The sequence below is a fragment of the Neltuma alba genome, unplaced genomic scaffold (genome assembly GCF_004799145.2).
Source record: "Neltuma alba isolate B1F8T4 unplaced genomic scaffold, ASM479914v2 tig00006741_pilon, whole genome shotgun sequence".
NCBI classification, from domain to species: Eukaryota; Viridiplantae; Streptophyta; class Magnoliopsida; order Fabales; family Fabaceae; genus Neltuma; species Neltuma alba.
The window spans coordinates 129,820-151,588 of NW_021634568.1; the positions used below are offsets into that span (position 1 = coordinate 129,820).

General features: G+C 36.9%; 3 protein-coding genes and 1 non-coding gene across 5 annotated transcripts; 2 read left to right on the forward strand and 2 right to left on the reverse strand.

Moving 5' to 3' along the window:
* Positions 1–2,487: 2,487 nt before the first annotated feature.
* On the reverse strand, positions 2,488–12,607 carry LOC114751038 (uncharacterized). 2 transcript variants are annotated; one of them, XM_028939700.1, is made up of 18 exons: positions 12,357–12,607; positions 11,158–11,638; positions 9,926–10,017; positions 9,194–9,358; positions 8,693–9,086; positions 8,033–8,151; positions 7,857–7,929; positions 7,555–7,775; positions 7,423–7,467; positions 6,036–6,126; positions 5,338–5,529; positions 4,798–4,901; positions 4,525–4,612; positions 4,288–4,431; positions 3,732–3,854; positions 3,299–3,469; positions 3,075–3,134; positions 2,488–2,984 (listed from the first exon to the last, which is right to left on the reverse strand). In XM_028939700.1, the coding sequence occupies exons 1-18, from the start codon at positions 12,395–12,397 to the stop codon at positions 2,868–2,870; spliced, it is 2,721 nt and encodes a 906-aa protein (XP_028795533.1). In that variant the 5' UTR covers positions 12,398–12,607; the 3' UTR covers positions 2,488–2,867. The 2 variants fall into 2 exon arrangements, with proteins under 2 accessions (XP_028795533.1, XP_028795534.1); XM_028939701.1 differs by lacking the exon at positions 7,423–7,467.
* Positions 12,608–15,594: 2,987 nt separating this feature from the next.
* On the forward strand, positions 15,595–16,839 carry LOC114751041 (probable F-box protein At2g36090). Its single transcript, XM_028939703.1, has one exon. It carries the CDS (start codon positions 15,626–15,628, stop codon positions 16,607–16,609), a length of 984 nt encoding a protein of 327 aa, XP_028795536.1. The 5' UTR covers positions 15,595–15,625; the 3' UTR covers positions 16,610–16,839.
* Positions 16,840–17,434: 595 nt separating this feature from the next.
* On the forward strand, positions 17,435–17,506 carry TRNAK-UUU (transfer RNA lysine (anticodon UUU)). The gene has a single exon. It is a non-coding gene; the product is annotated as a tRNA-Lys (tRNA).
* A 1,381-nt stretch (positions 17,507–18,887) lies between these two features.
* Positions 18,888–21,352, reverse strand: LOC114751043 (small RNA-binding protein 11, chloroplastic). Its single transcript, XM_028939705.1, has 4 exons — positions 21,176–21,352; positions 19,690–19,758; positions 19,494–19,600; positions 18,888–19,406 (listed from the first exon to the last, which is right to left on the reverse strand). The coding sequence occupies exons 1-4, from the start codon at positions 21,282–21,284 to the stop codon at positions 19,299–19,301; spliced, it is 393 nt and encodes a 130-aa protein (XP_028795538.1). The 5' UTR covers positions 21,285–21,352; the 3' UTR covers positions 18,888–19,298.
* Between the last annotated feature and the right edge of the window lie 417 nt (positions 21,353–21,769).

The window sequence follows — 21,769 nt, forward strand, 5'->3', positions numbered from 1 at the left end:
CTGTTAAAAATATACACCACCATTGGAAGTCGAGTTGAGAGAAGTGCAGTTAAACCCAGTTGGTAATGCTTAAAGGAGACAAATATTCCACATGTAAAGGACAAAGCTGGGGTTTATATCAGATGGGAGGTGGGTACACTTCCACTGAGTCACTAGGTCTAAGCTAACATGCAGCCATATGGTTTGCATAAAACGACAACTGCGGGCTGCGCAAATCAGGATGTGACCTCTCAACGAAGTGCTTTTCGATTCAATGATTCATTGCACTCGTGATCAGTACAGGTACTTTCACTTCCACTTCCCCCACCCAAAGAAAAAAAAGAAAAGGATTATCAATAATGCACTCATCTCACTGTTTATGAACAATGCCTTCACACACAACTTTGAGAGCTTCTACTTATGGAAAATCCATGTCATGGGGTTTTCAAGACGACAGGTTATTCCTGATCGATGTGCACTAATTTGGCCGATCCAGTTCAAGGGGCAACAATACTATGACGCTAATGTGCGCCCCAGTGGCCGGGTCTATTCCTGGGAGGACTGAACCAGAGTGGTCAGCCAACGAGCGGGCAAGAGCCATGGTTCACTCTGCACTTGACCACATCAAAACACTGTTCACTGTTCACTGTTCACTTCCGGTCATCGCATGCGCGCCTATCAATGCATACCCACTACACAAATGGAGCACACGCCCTTATGCTTTCGAGGTGTTTAGATTGTTCAATAATCACTTTTAAAATGTATTTTTTCATAAGAGGTAAATTTTCACATATTTATTTTAAAAATATTTTTAGAATTATGATTTTGTGTTTACCCAAACACTTTCTTAATCTACATGAGTAAAAGCCTTTAATGCCCCAATTGTTGATGTAATGTTTCTTTCTTTTTTTTTTTTTTATTAATTATTATATTTTATATAAAATGAGTGGTGTTTTGATTATCGTGTATCAAATGATTTTCTTTAATTTTTACAGTTTTTTAAAAATATTATGAAATCGCATGGTTTCAATTTATATTTTTTTTAAAATCATAAAAAAATTATATCATTCTATTCTTCTCAGATATTAGAATTTTTTTTATTTTATGTAAAATCTAATAATAAAAAAATAGGAAGTTGAGTAGAATATTAATGAAATATTAGAGGATTGGTGTTACAGGCGGTTGCCATATAAAAAAAGGAATAAATCAATCAATCAAATATTTATAATTCTTCTTCAGTCTTCACACATTCTCATCTAAGTGAACATCATAATCTTTTTTTTTTTTTTAATCGTTCAGGTTTTATTCGGATCATTCAAATTCAAAAGCGTATTTTTTTTAATTCTTTAATGTAAATATCATTATTTTAACTTGAATGATTAATATTCACAGGCGCAATAATAACCGAATCCAATCATGGTCGCTTTAGACTCAGAATTGATACCAGAAAAGCTTAGGCAACGCTGAACCTCTGACCTCAGGGCAGGAATTGTTTAGAGGCCAACCCGCCCATTATATTGCCGCTGAGCTGAGTCTTATCACAGCGTAACACCATCAGTGGGGGTAGATAATCCTGTCCTTAATCTCACACGTCCTGAACCTTGATGATCCCATATTAGTTAATTCTTTGAAAGATCCCCCACTTAGACTTGATATATAAATCTCACCTACCATGTACTGAATTAGATAAGATTATCAACAGTTTCTTCCTTAAAGGACAGGATCCATGCCTCATTATTTTGACCTCCACTATGCATATTCAAGCTTCATATGGAAACCTGTTAAATAAATAACCTGAGTGATGATGGGGTCAATAAAATTGTGGGGCCTTCATCTCTGTGGGATCGCTCGAATTAATCGAGTCAGTTTCAGTCGGCATCATTATGACCATAAACCATTCGAGCCTCGCATCTCATATCCCCCATTGTGTTTGCCACTTCCAAAGCCAAAGATGGTATCCCCATTGTAGAATGGAGATGGCGCGCGCTATTTCGCATTTTGGCTTTCTCTGTTTTTGCTGCTGATTATTAAACCTACCTGTCGCAAAAACTACCTACCCTCCTGACAAAATTTAAATATTCATGTGTATATATGTGTATCAATACATTTTGATCATGCTTTGCTATTGTCTGTTTCAACCTGTTACATGTAAAGGAAAACGCATGTTCATGAGTTGCAAGACTGAGCATTTTCATATCCCATGATAAATTAAACGGGCTTCGGCGGTAACTAAATTCAAACATAGAAAAACATTGAGTTCATGAATCATCAGTTGCGTCAAAATCGTAGTTTCATTCCCACTACGAACGAGGAAATTCAGCACTATGACCAACATCAATAAAATTTTCTGTAATTCTCCGATGTTTAAATTTCGTGTCCATTTATTCCAATTCGTGGATTCTAAAGTCACTTGGCATTTCATAAGAGTTTTTCATATTGGAATGTAATAAAGAGATAACAATAAATCATAATCTATTCATTTAAATGTAACAATCTGCTAAGTGGTAATTAAAAAGAATGCCTACTTGATTCTTAAGGCATTTTTTTCCTCTTCAATTTTTTAAATCTTAAAATTACAAAGTTGAACTGGTCCACAGCTTGTTAGAAAATTGCCAGGGAGTCATTATATATAGAGCTAATCTGATAATGCAGTCGGTGTGTAAGCAAAAGAGAAAGACCCTTTTTTTTTTGGCCAAACAAAAGAGAGAGACCCCATATAAGCGTAATTTACATTAGATGGTAATGGAATGCGACATGAAAATTGTGCAGGTTTGAACATATCTCATTGTCTATGGAAGCCGATCACTCTGCCAAGTATCGGGAACCAGGCGAACTCGAGTTGGTACACCAAAGAATGTAATGGTAGCTGTACATATATGCATTGCTTCTTACGAGTCAGCTTCATCATCTTTCTCATCTGACTCCCCAACGGCAGTTGTCATTTTCTTCACTTTCTCAAGCTGCCTCAAGAGATCCAACCTTTCCGGGGCATATGTGGACGGAATCTGCCGGCACAGAGACGTGTTACATTCGAATGGAAAATTAACATCTGAAAACGATAATGAACAAAGCAGCCCCAGGATAGGGTTATATACCAGAGCTGGTACATATCTCTGAATAGCAGCCAACATGGCAGCATGCCCCACTGCTGTGACCTGTAACAATAAACATTTTCATTAGCATGTGACACTAGGCTAAGCAGGATGGAGCATTCAAAAATGATCTGGACACAGCTGATCCTAAATGCAGATGCTTTGGTTTTTTTTTTTTGGATGAAAAGGAGATACTGTAGATGGGAACAAATTATGCTAAAACTCACTGGAAGAAGCATTAAAACACCAATTGGAACCACTGAAGCCATGTCAGTCAAGGTTCTTTTAAGAGTTTTCTTCTCTTTCTCAGTCAATTCGTCCCCTACCAAGAACCTTCTAAGCAAATCCGTAGCAGCAGCAACGTCAAAAGCCAGAAGTTGAGTTCCTTGCCAGACATCCTGCTCATTGGGCAAATCATTCATCAGATAAGAGGGAATTGGCACTAATATTCCCACCCTTCTCCTACCTAGCTTAGCGTTTGGGGACTGAGAAAGGAAGAACAAGATCAAATAACAAAAAGAGGGAGGGAGGTTTGATCAATACGCATGAAAAAATTGAGTAATTAGCGACATCTCTTCAATTTCACAACCCAAACGAATTCGTATACTCAATAGACCGGGTTAATATTTTAAGAAGGAAATGCCCAAGACTTTATCATACCGTTCCTGTTTCTTTTAGTTTGCTGATAGATTTTTCTATAATGTTTCCTCTTTTTGGAGCCTGGACCATGTGAATACCTCCAGATTCCTCATCATACGCACCATCCTCCACAAGTACCATATCCTATAAAGGAATGTACAAAGATTATAAAGGGGGAAACATTTTATAGAAGTAGAAAAACGGCATGAGCATGACTAGTCAATACCACTGATATGACCATGCAAATTCAAGTCAAATTAAGACAACAAAGGGCAGAGAGAAGTTTGAACACTGACACAATCATGGCACATGACAAGGACGGGAATGTAGTTTAACACCAACAATGCATGTATAAAAGCCACAAAGCCAAAGATAGCACAGAATTATTATCTTCCTCATAAATTTTGTTTCAGCCGCTACTAGAAAGGAAAATCTTAGCTTCGAGTCTACAATTCAAAAGGCAAGATGACATAATAAACATCAAGATGAAGCATTTTGTGTCACTTGACAATTTTGCATGCAATATAAAATCATGAAAATGTAATTAGACGTTGTTGTAAACTCCAGGCATACTTACATCATTTTCTGATTGATAGGTACTTCTTTGAACCCTTTTCTCAAGTTCTATCAGCTCATTTCTTAGAAGTTCAAAGCGGTGGATTTCACTGGCTTCTAAGTCCACAACACCGACGGTTGAAGTAGGCAGTTCAATATAATTCTCCTGCGATAAAAAAACCAAGTACACGCTACACAGGTCAGTACAGTACTCCAACTATGAACCAAAATACGTAGTTAAGATGAGAGCCATGCATACAGAAGCATCTGTATCAGATTCCTGATCAGGCTTTCTGACTACAGGATTTACAAAGATGCTCCAGAACCCACGAGATTTGCCAACATTTCTGAAAAAGAAAAATTTACCTTATGAATAAAGTTAAATCCAGAAATGTCAAATAACAGCTGAAATTTATGCTTTTACAAATTAATCACGAGCTTTTTTTTCATTCCCCAAAAAAAAAAAAAATCGCTTAATCAGGTCATATAAAAACAATAGGTGAAGCTAAAATCTGTGACAGAAATTTCACACCTCTTGGTTTGGTCTGCCCTTGCATTAGCATTTTTTTGGTTTTTCCCTCTATTATACCCTTGCATCTCATCAACAGGACTACGGGATTGACCATCATTAACTCCCTGAATCAATATAGCAAAAGCAAGTATACATTGACAAGACAACAAAGAAATTATGAACAAGAAAAACAAGTACCATAGCAAGCATGAAAAAAAAAAAAAACTAAAATCAGTACAGAGAGATGATTTAGAACAAATCATAACGCCTAATTACTTCAAAAGAAAACTATCAAGACACTTTGGGTGGTCTAGCAAGTTTAAGTTGCTTTCAGCATTCACCATTTAACACTAATACAAGCTGAATACCTCAATTACTTTCCAATATAAAGCCACAAAAGAAAATTTAGACTTCAAAACTAGAACGCGATCCCAATTTGTAGGGCCAACCAACACAGGCTTACAGGGACAGATGGACAGGCTTGAAAGACATATAGTTAAAGTACAAGGTTGATAATATTATCAGAAATTGACGAACAGGCTTCAGATGATAAGAGCATACCAGTTGGAGAGAATCTGCTTTTGCTCGAAAAGATGCCTCAAGGAATTCAGCTTCTTTTTTAAGCTTCCTTATCCTCTCCAGGTCGGAACAAGCAGCTTTTAAATGCTCTTTCCCAGAACTAGCACTTGTTACATGCAACTCTTGAAGCAATTTTTCAAGTCTTAGCACAGCTTCTTCAACACTCTCCAACGCCTAATATCAAATGCCATTGAGAATGCTTAACGTAAAGGACATAACTGGGGCGTCACTGAAACAAAAATTTCAATTCATCTACCTTTTTTAATTTTTTTTTAAAGTGATTGTATTTAGTCACGGGAGACTGAGTTACTGACTCATCCAGTTATGCATACTAGCTTGTAATGTTTATGTTTTAGTTTCAAAAAGTTTTAAAAAGTATTCATGCATGAAATATTATAAACGTGGTACATCTCGTTTGATATCATCTGATGCATAGTAAGCCTGTTTATTGTATTTAAACTACAGAAATAATATTGAATCCATACCACCCTTTTTACACCTCTTCTTTCCCCAATTTATACTAATACCCATAGTCCCCTGACTAACAAACATATTCCTAACTTGCATGTGACAAAACGTCTATTTTTACCCGCTTGAGAAAACCACTGGTAAAGTGCTTATTTCATAAGTTGGGAAGCATCATGTGAATCGAACCAGATTTTGAGAAAAAAGAAGCTAACCTTGTCAAAAGAAGTGGACTCTTTTGAAGTGCCAATGGCTGATCTATTTTTCTCAATGATTTTCTTGGAATTACTCTCTAGTTTCTTATCCCTGCATCATATTTAATAAAACAAAATTAGGGATCCAAATAATTAACTAAGGAAGTTTTTGGAATGTGCAAAAGTGGGTAAAAAAAGAAAAAAAGCTACGCTTTAATCACATCCCTCTTGTACCAATTAATAGTATAACTAGGAAAATAACCAATGAAAGATCAGAGAACAAAGGCACAAAGTTGCATTCTTCCCTGAAAGGAGAACCTCCGCAGGGCCCTTTTTTTTTCTTCCCAACCTTCTCTACTTATAGGCCTAAAGCCAAGCAAAATTTCCAATAGTATAGTATCCCTTGAGTCAAGAGGAATGTACGATGATGTCCCTAGAAGTTAACTTATCGATAATGGACCCAGAAAAACACAACTCCGTTCCAACAAAGGTAATATCACATAACTTGTAAAAAGTACATTCATGGAAACACATCAACCAGCAAAGTTATATGCTACCTCTACAGGCTTTAGGAGAAAATGCTGGGGCAAAACCCAGCTTCCAAATACAAATGCAATGATTTAGTACCACACTACGTCTATTAGATACAACTTTTTGCATTGAATGAATCTCTGAAAACAAAATCTTATAAAGGAAGAATATATTGGAACCATTGATATCATCACAATAGTCATGTAAAAGATTGAACTACTTGACTAGCCTAATCTAATATTCAAAATGTTATGATGCATTAGATCTTTAGACACAAGAAATCCATCACTGCAAAAAGAGGATATGAAGAAAATGAAAATCCAATAATCAGTGGCCCTCTTCACAGTTGTTATTTAATATCTCAACTCAGGAATTCCATTACGTCTTCATAATACAATTATTCACTTGTTTGATTTTTTTCTTCTTTAAAGCAAATACTCAGTACAAACAAATTCTTCTGTAACATAAAATCCAATATTGTAGCAACTCTGATAATAAAAAGGTAAAATATCAATGGTGAAAGCTAATGTGAAGTCAGGAAAATTCCCACATTTCTTGGCATGAAGCCAGTGATAAGCACTGTAAATGTACGGGCCAAGAAAACAAGAATAGACATCACAGCCATTAATCTATGTCACCATTTTATGAACAACTTTTATGTTTTATGTTGGACAACCATGAGAGAAGCACATACAACTTAGTTAATAAACTGGCGTCTCTCAATTACTTTTACTCGGCTTTTGGATGTTGTGTTTTCCAGTATTTCATGTATTCTATTCTGTGCAAACAGCATACATAACTTTGATGCATGAATCCCGGTGCCACTGGGCATAGGAGGGAAAAAACACCATAAATGCATATGTTGTCCAAATCTTACTTTCTCATCCCAACTTCTTCCATGCACACCATCAACTTGTTGTGCCTAACATAAAAGAAGATTACACATGAAATTTTTTTAACCAAAATCTGATACTCTTGCTCAACTATCACTGAATCTTGGTGCCTTTACCCTATTGATAGAAATCTAGCAGCTTTCACATTAGAAGGACTCTCCAGCCACGTACTGTATTTAATAAAGCTCTGGATCCAATGAGAGCAAACTTCTAATGCTTTGGGCACTGCTTCGGCATTTGGAGGACCTTCTGGTTTACTTTTATGCACGTTCACCTGTTTTGCATTGCTGTTGTTTCCTGGATAAAAAGGAAGCCACTCCAGCTCTTCACAAACCACCTTTGAAATTATAGGGTTCTCTCAGTTGACATAACTTATTAATGAAAAATATCTATTCGGGTAAAGATAATACATACTAACCTCGACATATAATTGATACAAACTTATTGTTGAAAGCTGAGGGTAGTATAAAATACTGCCTCCAATAAGATACCTGCAAATAAAAATCTCTATGGTTAAACAAATACACAAAATTTCACAAGAGCAATAACAAGGCAAAGCTAAATGAGAAGGGGAAATCAGAACAGAAGCTGCACCTGATGTAGTCATCAACTGAATCATCTGGAGTATCAAAACCATTTGCAGAAAGAAAGGAGCGAGTACTCCTTCCTAAAGCAACAAAGAAACCAAATATAGCCAAATCCTTCTCTAAAACCTGCATTACGTGATCATTCAATCAGAGCTTCTTACGTTTACAGATAACAAACTCCAGCAGAAGACAGCATGTTAGAAGCGGTATACATTCACCTATGGTACCCGAAATCATCACCATCCCTTCCTTTTAACGTCATTCACATAAAAACACCCCTCCCCCCAAAAAAATAAATAAATAAATAAATAAAGATACAAAGTCATCATAGATCGACTTTTGACACAATCAGAAATTTAGTGGCACACTTATGTTTCAAAGCCCGCCAAATTTTAGGAAAGACAGCAAAATATCACTTGTACTGCATAATTTTGTAAGATTAACATCAAGTCATGTACAACAAATATCAATTCAATGATATTAAAATAAATTCAAAGTCATAAATGGAAAGCAGGAAAAAATTACACAAAAAGCATTGCATGGACATCGTATGTGATGGTCTTGTCATGGTAGTTAGGCAGAAGCTTTAAACACTCTCCACCCATCCACCTCCCTTAAGAAGAGTCAAAACCAAGGTCAACTGCCTTCAAAGTTAAACATGACTAACCTCAATACTTTCCGATGTTGTCAGTCTTGACCATATTTTCTCCTTGTCTATAGCTTTCTGTAACTGCCTCTGGGTAAGATTTACCCAAAATGCAACCTCTTCTGAACCCCCCTCGACTTTTGCTCTACATGCAGCAGCTCGGGGTCCAAAATGAACAAGAAATTCTCTATGCAGACCAATTTCCTTTATAGAATTATAAGCTTGACTTATAGGAATTAAATCAGCCAGCTTGTCCATCAAACCACCAGTTACCTCCGTAATCATGGAAAAGAATTGTGAACAAGAAACTTTTGCCGGTCCAAGTTTGGTGACAGCAGAAATGCACGTTAGTGCAAGCATGAGAAGTGAAATGTCATGGCCGCTGCTAAAACCAGGAGACAATTTTTTTTCAGACCTGGGAATTCAGTTAAAAGATCATTTCCTCATTGTCTTCAAAAATAAAACTAGAGGAGATATGAAAGCTAGTATCTCCATGTACTGAAGCACAATATTGGTACATACGAAGAAGAGGCAGCAGTGAAGCAAATTTTCCCTTCAAACTTGTTAATGAAAGACGTCACAACAGCAGGAACTTGATCAGACCAAAACCATTCATGTGCCTCCGGCTGTTTGACTGATAACTTTTCTCTGATTAAGCTCTCTAGGGGAGCAGATAGCCTTAGTAAACTGGGCCAATGCAACATTTAAACAAGTTTAAGCCCCAAACCAGCTATATAATAGTGTAGAATATTCAAGCTAAACACAAAAAGACAGAGATAAATGATTAAGAAGCACAGTGATGATGAAAATAAATAAATAAGCAGAGAAATCAATTTCCTCAACAACCTCTTTTCTTCAACAGAAACTCATTCATTCTTTCATAAAAAAAGTTACATAAGCACAAAGAGTTTCAAGTAAGGGTGAGAACCTGAACTAGCTGAAATTCATTGTTAGTTCATCCTGTAAAGCACTTCCAGTTGAAAGGCACAACACAGTTTTTCAACCTCAACAAATGCAAACATAAATTTATGCCAGATGGTTCTTATAATGATAAATAGCAGATTTCACTGAATATATGAAGTATCATAGGTTATGAAATACAGAATTTAACATTAAGATGCAAGCTAACTGTTGTAGACACATTTTGTCAGATAACGATATTTCCTTCTGATAAGTAAGTGTGGTATTTTTCCCCAAGATTCACATAACAATATCTGATAAAAATTCAGCACGCAACACTAAGCACCATACTACCTCCGTTGAACAAGTTCATTGACATTTCTGTCTCCCCGATCACCTTGGGATGAAATTTCACTTGCAGCTTGCAACAAGGAGTACACAGCAGCCTGAGAGAAGTATTGCAACCATTTCCTCAGTTTTTAAAAAATTAATGGAATGTGTGGACTTAATTAACTTGAAAGAGAAATGACTAATGGCAATGGTGGGAAAATTGTAACAGTACTCTAAAACACTGGAAACAGAAAACATTACCCATATTCAATTATGATGGAGGGAAAGTGCATCAGCAATAACTAGCTTAATGCAACCAATATTAAAGTTTTACATTAGTCTGAGTATGATAGTTCCTCAGGGAATGATAATCTGGAGCATGAGATGGACCTAACCAGTCCCAAGTTCTAACAACAGTGACAAGAACAGTAAGTCACCCAAAGCTGAAGACTGAACCCGAATGTGAACATTTAGAGTTTTTCATAAGTGCAAAAACTATAAAGTCAACTGATTACATAAGAAATATAAAGCATTACTTCAAGAAATGGAAATATAAAGCATAAATTTACACACATCCTAAAAGGTAAAAAGAGAGGACTCAACGAAGAACCGCCAATCCTATAACTCCAATAATTCCTTCTGCAGTTGAGTCAATTCAATTACTAAGGACGCTGTTGAATGATGTCATTCTTTTTATCGCACCACTACCCACTCGGTTGATTTAACATGGATAATACTTTGGGTGGAAAGTAGGAGAGAACCACAGTTTTGAGATTCTACCTTTCCAGAAATGAAAACAGAAACATCCGAGTCACACAAGTGCTTCCGCATGTTAACAGTAAAGAATGGTAGTTAGGCTCTTGCCTTTTGTTGCACTGATTACTTTCCCCACTGAGAAATTTTCTGAGACATTCCCATCCTAGATACACCTCAAGGATATTGACAGGCAAGAAGAATAGACAATACACTATATTGACTCTGATATCTACGCCTTTAGCACATGCCTAACTAAGAAAAGCTTCTTTATAGCCATAAACATATGCTTGGATATTGGCATAAGATAGTTCGTTTTCTCTCAGAACAGCAACAATAATTTTTAAAATCACTCTTCCAACCTTCAACACTTATAACATCACAAGAAATTTTCAAGTTATTGCAAGGCATATTTGTCAAGCTTTCAAAGGCACTACAGGTAAGTCATGCATTACACATGATATACCCAAATAATAACTGCTGAATCGCATAAATGACAATACCTGATATGATAGTGTCTTTGACCAAGCACTTTGATCTATTCCAAGCCAAGCAGTTGAAAACCAAGATGCCCTTGAGAACAAGCTTTGCTCTTTAATTGCGAGCTCAAAAACCCTGCTCGCATCATATAAAGATTGGAGAAGTCCATCACAAATATCTTCATCTTCCAATGACTTATTCAGTTTCATCCTCATTTTCTCAAGATCCGTACTGGTTTTAGCTTGGGGACTCCCATTTACAGTCACACCATCATCAGCAGATGCAAATGGGAGGATGTATGCTCTCCGTCTTGGTTTAGAAGACGTTATGTAGTATTTCCTATAACCCACCAGTCCACAGTCATTTTTCGACAAGAAAGCGTGCCTAATGAGGCAACTCTTTCTTGAACTACCCCATTTGCTAAGAAGGCGATGCAACTCAGATGCTTTTTTGCCCAGATGAGGAAAATCGTGTGGACTTTGTGACCCCCATGTATTTGAAGAGCTGCCAAAAGAAATGCAACTAGTAAGGACAGACCCAGATAGGAACACATGAAGAATTCTTTGGAATAACTAACATCAAGGGAGACAATGGACTAAGAAAAAAGTGCAGCAGTTAAACTAATGATTGAATTTTATTCCAATATGTATATATTGAACCATAGGGAACCATACTTCAACCACTGACTCGTATATTATCGACATGGTTGTGTTGGCAGTGTTAAAACCGCATCATATCATACAACGAACTTGCTTGAAAAACTTGCATTATAACTACTCTCTAGATTTCTTTATCAAAGCCTCATAGAATTACATTATCAACCGGGGGTTGATATTGCATAATCCAATCCGACAGAGTAAATAGAAGCCTAAAGGAACAAACGCGCGCTTAGATTAAAAATGTCACCCAGTAGAAAATTAAAAGCGGCAAAATTCCCTGAATAACAACTACCGTGAAAAGAAAATTAACAGGAACACTTACTTAGCTTAGGTGAATGCATTTGACAGGAAAAAATTTCAATTGCTTCCTAAGAGGGGGGAAAAAAAATCAATTTCCTTCCTTCTTCCTCATCAGTATCTTATAAGCTAAGCCACACAGCTTGCATAAAAAAGAAAAGGCGAGCTAAAACCTAGCAGCGTCCAAAACTACTCAGCTAAGATAGCAATCTGATGGACCAAAATTCGATAATACAAAATGAATATAGAGAAAGATGATGAATCACCTGAAGGATACAAAACTGTTGTGGGGCAACTTAACTGCCATATAGTGGATCAAAAAATGCGGAGAAAATTTAGATAGAGGCGCCGGAAAACTCGAATAAAGAAATGGGAAAGAGGCTCTGGAGCGAAGGGAGGGGAAGGGGTGCCGATTTCGGGGTACGTGACGTGGCAGGAGGCGACTTTATCCGGATACGTGGAGGAGGGAGAAATCACATAGGCAAGAAGCGCATAACAGGGTCGAGTTCTAAATTTTACGCATCACAGGCCCGTAAGTAGCTTCTTAGTTCTTGCTAACCCCAGTTGATTCGATTTTCTATTTGGATAACCTTATTGATTCGGTCGATTCCAATGTTCATCATCAATTATGTAAATTAGTAAATAAAAAATTTTAGATGTCAATCAACTGCTAAGTTCAACTGGATTCTTTCCAAAAACTGGCTCCTAATGAAGACACGATGAGAAGATAGTTTTGGGCAATAATAACTGTTCGTATAGCTTTTAAATTAAAATATTACTCTCTTGATATATAACATAATTATTGAATTAATTTTGTCCTAAATATAATATCTATTTTTTATTTATCAATTTCTCTAAATTACCCTATAGATACTCCTCAACATAATCAAGTAGAAGAGGGAGATGAGGTATTAAGAAAGATGATTAGGTATTTTAGGAAAAACGCATCACATTTCTTATAATTAATTAATCTACCTAACTTTTTAATCTAATCAAATTAGTTAAATGAGTTTTATATTAAAAACCGAATGAGTATTTCATTAAAAAACCCTAAAAAATTAATTGACAGTAAAAATATTTGAAATTTGGAAATACTTTGTTCTGATCTTAAATGTAAGACTCATTTTGTATTGTAATTATTACCTCTGGTCTTTAATATAAGACCTTATTTAACTTTTATTTCGGTCATAAATATAAAATCTCAATCCACTTTGTCTCTTATATTTATGCGTTTTTTTCCAAGATAATCCTCTTAACAATGGTAGTTATAGCCAATACACTTAATTGGTAAGGATATTTTAAGAAAGACAATACATATTTATTAAAATAACTAACTTAACTTGTTTCTTAATCTTCTCAAATTAGTCACTAGCTCTTATAACTAGAATCGGAGGTAATAGTGTTTAGAGCCAAAGAGTAGTAATTAGTTAAAAGATATATTTAACGACTGTAGCATTAAATTTAAGTAAGATCATTATTTCTTCAATTTTAAATGAAATGCCCCTTAATTTAACTACTCTTTGCAGATGAGCAGGCTAAGGCGGTCCGCTTTCTTTAAAAACTAAAAATCCTTCTGCCCTTCTTTAACTATTTTATTGAGGGCATGCACGTCACACGATTCGCGTTCCTTGCGAGCTGAATAAACAAATGAAATAGACCAATAATTAAGAAGGCATCTGGTAACGATACTTTTGAATAATACTTTTTTGTTGATATTTCTTTCATATGTTTTTAAAAGTTTGAATGGTCTACTGAGTCGTAGAGGACAAGTTATTCCAATCTTAAAATAATCTTTTATATATATAATTACAGTCACTGTTACAAAGCAACAACTCGATAATTAAAATGTGGAAGGAAAAAAGAAATTATCATGTGCTGCATACAACATATGCAAGAGACGGTAGTTAACGCGAGACGTCTTGTCCAGATGAAACGTTGACCCCTAATTAAGAGACTGCACATATGATTACTTCACAGTGGGAGCAAAAACGGATTAATTTATCATAAATAAAAGTTTTTCCTGATTATTTTAATCCAAATAATGTTTACAGCGAACTCAATCTTAGAAAAGCTAGCCATGGCTGTATGCTTAGGAGTTATTCTTTTCTTTCCCCATCCTATATACGGACCTTTTCCTGGTAATTTTAATTATGGAAAATGAAGTTGGCCCAAAAAGAAATATATGAGGGAAATCCTTCTAGATTCTCCAAAAGGACGTAAAATCCTTCTAGATTTTACAGCAATATTCTTTCATGTCCTGATAATTAAATTTTAAAAAATAATTAAAAGAAATTAAATAGCCATGCATTTTTATTAAGTTAACCCATCAATATAGCTGGGAAAAACAAAACCCACCAATATATCTTATCTACACTTACAGCATATATGGGTAACATTCCTCTCCCCCCTTTTTTGCCAACTCTATATATAATACTCCCCCCTCACGATAAATATGTAAAAAAAAAAAGTAATTTATTTTTCAAAAATATTCTTATTTATGAAAAAATGTGGATGAAAAAATACATGAGAGAGAAGGACTGGGAAAAATGATAAGAGAAACATGTAATTAATTAAAGGTAAATAAAAAAACAACTAAATGTCTAAAAATGTCTAAAGTTTTTTTTTTTTAATAAAAAGAAACATGCGCTTTCGAAAGTATCTCTTATGAATAGGAAGAGAGGGAGTATGCTTTTTTTTTTTAATGAGTGTATATGTTGAACGTATCATGTTCCCCCCCCCCCCCGGTATGTTTGGGCCCAACATGAGTATATTTAATTATACAAAGATGGAACGATGTAAGCAATAGAACAATTTTTTGTCATGGAATGACTGTACATGTAGTGTGTTACTGGATAGGTCATCATTCGAGGTCAGCATTGACCTAAACGGGGCAAGTATGTGGAGGAGATAATTAATGTAATATTGTAATTTGTAGAGTAGTGTGTGATGAGATACGCAGGAACCCACTTTCAACTTCTCATTTATTATTAATCTGGGCAAAATATAAAAATCAACGCACAATATAATGAACAGCGTAGAATATACAGAGAGAAAGTAGGTTGATGGGACCAAGCCACTAAATTGGCAAGCCACTAAATTAGCAGTTTTCAAATGCTCTTGCGCTACTTCGCTTCGTGAAAACGACGCTTTCATGGCTTGTTCTCGCTGTCCGCTTCCTGCCAACGTAAACCACTCTTTCATCAGTTGAGCCACAGCTTCCTTTGAACTTAATTCGGTTTTTATTTACCACTGCTAGTAGACCAAAGTGTGTGTGTCCAATATATGTATCCACATTAAATGACCATGGACATACAATGAAATAATCAAATCTGGAGGGACTATCGTGTGGTCAGCATGGGGCCCACCACACCCACACCCACAATTAAATATGCCAAGCCATAAAATATGGAGTACTCCACAAGTGGAATATCATCAGCGGCAGCCTCCTGTGCGTGTATATAAAAGCTATAGGCTCCCCAAATCTCCACAAACTACACACAACTGGTTTACTTAAGAAAGGAATCTCGCCTAACACATGGCGTGCAGTTCCGGCACCACCATAGCCGCCGTCCCCGACGACATCATCCGGACTCACATCCTCACGCGCCTCCACGGTCCTGCACTCGCCTCCGTTGCCACCACATCTTCCCAATTCTACGCCCTCTCAACCGACGAACGCCTATGGGCCAGTGTTTGCCGATCCACGTGGCCTTCCACCAGCTCTCCCCTCGTCAGCCGCATCATCTCCGCCTTCCCTCATGCTTCCCGCTCTTTCTTCTCCGACTCTTCCACCACTTCACGCTGCACTCCTCAACATGTGCACCCTCATCCAGACCGCACGCCCCGGCTCATCTCCGCCGTCGATCTTTACTACGGTCAACAACTCCTACTCTCCAAGGTTGTAGAAACCGAAACGGTGTCCGGTTGGTTCAGGTGCTCGCCGTTCCGGCTGGACCTACTCGATCCCAAGGACGTGGTTCAGACTCCGGTGCAATACGCAAAAGACGAAAACGCGTATGGGGAGCTGAGGCTGAGCTGGATAGTGATAGATCCGGAGGGACGGCGCGCCATGAACTTTTCTAGCCAGAAGCCGGTATCGGTAAAGCGTCACTGGCTGAGCGGCGAGATTCAGGTACGGTTCGCGTCGGTTCTGGCGGGAGAAAAAGGATCCGCATCAGAGTTGGCACTGTGCCGGTTGGTCGTGATGTGCGGCGGGACAGAGGGAGGGGAGATGCAGGTGAGGGAGGTGAGCATGGAGATGGAGGACACGGAGGGAATGCACATGAACGGGAGGGAGAGTTTGGTGATGCTGCAGAGAGCGATGGAGGGCAAAAGGGGAAGGAAGAATGTTGGGGAGGAGGCGGAGGAAGAAGCAAGGAAGCGATACAAGGAGTTCATGGGGAAGAAGAAGGAGAGAAGAGAGAAGAAGATGAGGGCAGAAGGGAGATTGGACATGATCTGCGTGGCTCTGGTAACGGTGTCGTTTGCCACCGTATGTTCCATGTTCGTGCTGTGGTGAATCATTTCGGGATGCATCACTTAGGTCGCGTGCATTAATATCCAATTCCCAGCCTTTTTCCCTTTCCCTTGCTTGGCCATCAAATAACATATGGCCACAATTAAGGAAAGGAAACGGCTATAACCATCGCGGTGTATTTCAAAACATACATGCATATATATATATATACACAGAGTTACAAGGCATCAAATCAAAGCTTTAATTTAACCAATTATCCCATATTTATTGCCTCTTGTTCAGATACGCATTATGTATTCGCAGTGCATTTACTTAAATAGCTACAACTCGAATTCCGCACCAACCTTTTTTTTTCGGGGAAAAAAAATTAGGAATCAGTAGCAACTGTTGCTGTGCATAGATCAACATCGATGCATGTATGTGAATGGGAATAAAAATGATTGGACCTTGAGAGCGGGGATGGATTGGGGCCTTAGGGCGCGTTTGCTGGAAATAACATACATATTTTAACGAAAGAAAATGAAGTGACGGAAAGGGGGGATAAAACGCAGGTGCGGTTCTTAATTAGAAATGACCTTTAATTTGTTGATCGGTTTTTTTAAATAACCACGTCTTCAAACATTTTTTGAAGAATTTTAATATTTACTATTTTTTTAAATACCATTTGTTTAATTATCAACATGGAATATTTAAAAAATATATGTAAAAGAGCCATCCAAGCTTTGGATACCCATACTGATGAGATCTGAGACTCGATCTAACAACATACTATATGATTTTAAATGCCTGGAAAAAGAATTTGAAAATATTTTCAAGAATTAAAAATTATTTAAAGAATCAAATTAACTCGTATCAGCTGAGCAACACGCCGTCTTAGCTCAGCGGTAGAGCGCGTGGCTTTTAACCACGTGGTCGTGGGTTCGATCCCCACAGACGGCGTTTTATGATTTTCACTTTTAAATTGTGCTTCAGGGCGCCGGATGACGTGCTCAGAGATCAAGACCGTCAAATGTTTTGCGTCTTCGACATCCACAAACGGCGCGTTTTCCTTTTCTTTTTCCTTTTTTTTTTTTGGCCACGATCTCCACAAACAGCGCTAAAAATGATGCGCTCTTCTAAAATTTTACCATGCCCTGTCTCGTGTCTGACCCAGAACCAGACCATCAAAATTATTGGAAATTACGACTTATTGGAATTTAGACCATCATATAATTAAGTAAATGATGGGGTTATTTCTGTATTATTTGCAAATCCACGCCCATATTGCATGATACTCAACCCATTTAATCAAACAACTACAGTTGATGCAAATAATTCCGGCCTCGACAGACTTCATTTTACACCATTTAATAAAGTCTGATTAAAGATTACGCCCAAAAACAGTCCAATTAAGGGGAAAGAATACATATAATCTGATTAAATTACAACTTCAATATAATTTGTGTAGACAAACCATTATTATTTATGCACAATATCATATGCTATTTTTTTACCCAAAAAAAATGCATTCCCCTCTAGCACTAAGGGTGTGTTTGGATGAAACCAAATCATGGTTTGGAGAATAGCTTCTGGAGAATAGATTCTGGAAAAAATAGATTTTGTGAAAAAGTGATTCTGAGAAGTGAGAGTGTTTGAATAGTTGTTATCAGAAACACTTTTTATATGTACAAATTATTAAAAAAAGCATAAGTTAATATGATAATTACATAAAACATAGATTGTATGATATATTTTAATTTGAAGGAATAAAATTGTTAATAATATATTTTTTACCAACATAATTAATAATACATAAGATAATATAATTAATAAATAATTAATATGTGTATATTTATTTATAAGATATAAGATTAAATATGTTTATAAAAAATTAATTAAGGGGTGTTAAAGTCATATTATTGTTGAGATTTACTCTAATAGGTACAATCATACTCTCTAATTTGAGCTAGAAGCAGAATGGATTCACTTCTCCCGAAACTATGGTTTTGACCCAAACCATGGTTTCAGATAATTTGTACCTGTTTGGGTTGTTTTTTCCTCAAACCATGGTTTGGGTCTCCAAACCATGATTTGGCTTACTATACAAACAGGGCCTAAATAACACGTGAATCTGAAATTTTCATTTTAAGTGTTATGTAATGTCATTGTTTTGTACTTAGAAGTAGAAAATGTAATAGTTTATTCTGGCTCAAAAATGTTAAAGCTAATGCATTCAAAGTCACCAAGTCAAAGTTCAGGAAGATGATTTATAATTCCTCTAACAATTCAAGCAGTATATTTATATATTCTCCTTATTTTTGTTGCAAACTTGTGCAAATTGTTGCTAACAAAACAAGTATCACATCTACGTCTCTATTAAATTTATAGAAAGCCACATCGTTCATATGTCATAAACAATTCATTTTGCCATACGGGACTCTATGCAATGGCCGGGTTCCTCCATCTAGTTATACAGGCAAACATTTGGAATATAAGTGCGGGAAATATAGACCTTTCTTTTACTTTTGCTTCTTGCTATAAAATCCTAACCTACAAGTTCGAAACAAGTATTCTAATACAAAAGTCCTCCTACATTCAATTTGTGGGCTTGAGTGAGATCAGCAAGAACGATGCTTCTGACTGTCATTTGCTTCGGGAGATTTCAAATCTCAGCTTCCCTACTCGCCAATGCCTGCAATACTGACCAATAAAGCACTCGAGCTTCCAGGACATTCATATTCATATAAATAAATTAGCTGTGTGCTGTTGGTTCAGGAGGTCCTCTGGCAACTGGCATTCCACCACCAATATTGGATTTGGGTTTTGCATAATCCACAAAGATAACGCGACCGTTTAGTGCCTGCTAAGACAGATATCCATCAGTTGTAGCGTCGAAGTTATAGCTTGATATTTACAAAGCATAAAGATATACAAATATTGTCATTACCTTCCCATTCATCCCTGTTATGGCATTCTCGGCCTCATCCTCCGAGGCAAAGGTGACAAACCCAAACCCTTTTGATCTGTCTGATACCTTGTCCATCACAATTTTTGCTGGAAAAGTAAAATAATCAAAGGCCAGCAAATCATAACATGCCGACACAGAGAGTAGCTAAATGTTAGCGCAATAAGCTTGAAGCTACCTTCAACAACTTGACCGTACCCAGAAAATGCTTCTGACAATCCCTTCTCTGTTGTAACAAATGATAGTCCTGTAAAATTAAATTTGTTAAATTTAATAATTATGTGAATTAGCACTAACTACTAATAATTAAGGGGAATATTTATTTTCAAGCAACTAGTCCAGAGTTAATATTAAGCATAGAACAGATGGGGCCCTATCTTCTGTGTGTGTTGTATGATAGGTTGGATCACACATGAACCCATTTGGGCAGAGGCTCCAACCTCCAACTCTTTAGTTGTGGTTTCCTATCACTATATGACAACAATAAAGATGCTTAGTAGGATAGAGAAATACATTGATATTTTAATATACAACAAAACCCCGGCAGTCTAGAAATTAACATTCTCTCTGACGGCTCTCACTATCGCTCTCTCTATTCTCTGAAAGCTAAGGGGAAAAGTAGGTTTGAGAGTCTACTCCTCTCTTCTCTGAGATATCAGTTAAACGTCCATGGGTTCCTCATCAGGTTCGGATATTGTTCATGAGTCTATATTTTAGATCCTACAAGTCCTTTATACGTGAAGAACACAACTCCGACATCAAATAACCTTTTAAGGTTGATAGAATCAGTATATTTAAATTGGAAGCCAATATAATAATCAAAGATGACTGTTGTCATCAGCAGAAAACAACGATCTCAAAGTTAACAGCAGTTCAATCATATGATCCTCCCAAGAGGCAATTAAATGCAGTCGCTAAAGTTATGTTTAATTGGGTGGTTATTATTTGTGTCCCACAGCAATTAGAACAAACTCTAATCCATGAGATTAACAGTGTTGCAAGGCCCCAAAGGAACCAAGTGAACCGGGAGAAAATGAATGAGATTTTAGGGTAACCTAGGACACATTGGCTCAATTGAATTCGAAATCAATTTCACCTCAGTTTAAAGAAAAAGGTTGTTTCTAGCCAAAGCCACAAGCTTATTCCCAGACAATGAAAAATCAAAGCTTCAATATTCTACGTAACCCCAACTGTCATTTCCAGACTCCGAATGTCGATGATTTATCATCCTTCACAAAATGCAAAAACTAGGCATAAAACAAAGAAAATCATAACAGAATTGACCTTTGTTTTTGTTATTTGTTATTTACTCATTTTACCTTAGCTTAATTTAATTCAGGCATAGAGAATACCAGCAACATTGGTCAAATATTCTCAACTAGTTCGTCTTAACGGTAAACACATGCAATATCAAATGAACATTCTAAAACAACCCTGCTAAAATTCAAACCAAACAAAAAATGTTTGTGTATCATCAATAAGCACGTTGATGATTTAACCGAACAGATGACGGTGACAATCGGCCTTTCATTTGTCGGTGAATAACTGTAACGGGTTTAAAATTCGACGATTGAAAAAACTGACCAGTGGCAAAGGAAACATACGCCGGTTTCCTCACCAAAGAAAACGGAGGAAGCGAGGTGGAGAGGAGAGAAAAAGCAAACCTCCAACGAAGAGTTTGTAAGCAATTCCTCTACTGAGGAGAGCAGGAGACCCAAGCGAGAAGCGAGACAAAGCAGAACGAGTGCCAATCAATCTCGTGATCGCTGCCATTCGAAATCGCAGAGAAACAACAGTGCGAGTAAAGAGGGTATGGAGACCAGAAACTGGGAAGTGGAAAGGCGGACGCATAGGGGAGGCGCAGAGCAGGAAAAGGCCACACTTGTACCCACTTGGGCTCCGTTGAGCTGCAAGCCCACCGAGGAGCGGGCTGGCTCCATCGGCTTCATCGCCGTTGAAAAAATTTTCCCCTCTTCTTGCCGAATGATATTGATTATTTTTTTTCTTTTTTTGCCAACGAAAGATATTGAAAATTATATCTATAGTCCTTTTTTTTTTTACCAGCATATCTATAGTCCATATTATATATCCCAGCAAAAATACAAAAAATAAACTTACACTACAAAATAAATCCTATATTTAAAACCGAACGAGTATATTATATAAATGATCTTTTTCCTCTGTTCAGCATATGTTTACAGTTTACTACTTTTTACTTGCGGAAGTTGGAAACGCTCTCCGCCCTGGTTACGTCTTCT

What these genes read in the sequence shown, in the direction of transcription:
- LOC114751038 (XM_028939700.1), bottom strand. Translation starts at nt 12,397, where the DNA reads ATGGCAGTTAAGTTGCCCCACAACAGTTTTGTATCCTTCAG. An exon ending in AGTCCACTTCTTTTGACAAG is followed by an intron (nt 5,530 to 6,035) that starts GTTAGCTTCTTT and finishes ATTTGATATTAG; the next exon opens with GCGTTGGAGAGTGTTGAAGA. An exon ending in AGGGCAGACCAAACCAAGAG is followed by an intron (nt 4,613 to 4,797) that starts GTGTGAAATTTC and finishes TTTCTTTTTCAG; the next exon opens with AAATGTTGGCAAATCTCGTG.
- LOC114751041 (XM_028939703.1), top strand. Translation starts at nt 15,626, where the DNA reads ATGGCGTGCAGTTCCGGCACCACCATAGCCGCCGTCCCCGACGACATC.
- LOC114751043 (XM_028939705.1), bottom strand. Translation starts at nt 21,284, where the DNA reads ATGGCAGCGATCACGAGATTGATTGGCACTCGTTCTGCTTTGTCTCGC. An exon ending in GTACGGTCAAGTTGTTGAAG is followed by an intron (nt 19,601 to 19,689) that starts GTAGCTTCAAGC and finishes TTACTTTTCCAG; the next exon opens with CAAAAATTGTGATGGACAAG. An exon ending in TAACAGGGATGAATGGGAAG is followed by an intron (nt 19,407 to 19,493) that starts GTAATGACAATA and finishes CTGTCTTAGCAG; the next exon opens with GCACTAAACGGTCGCGTTAT.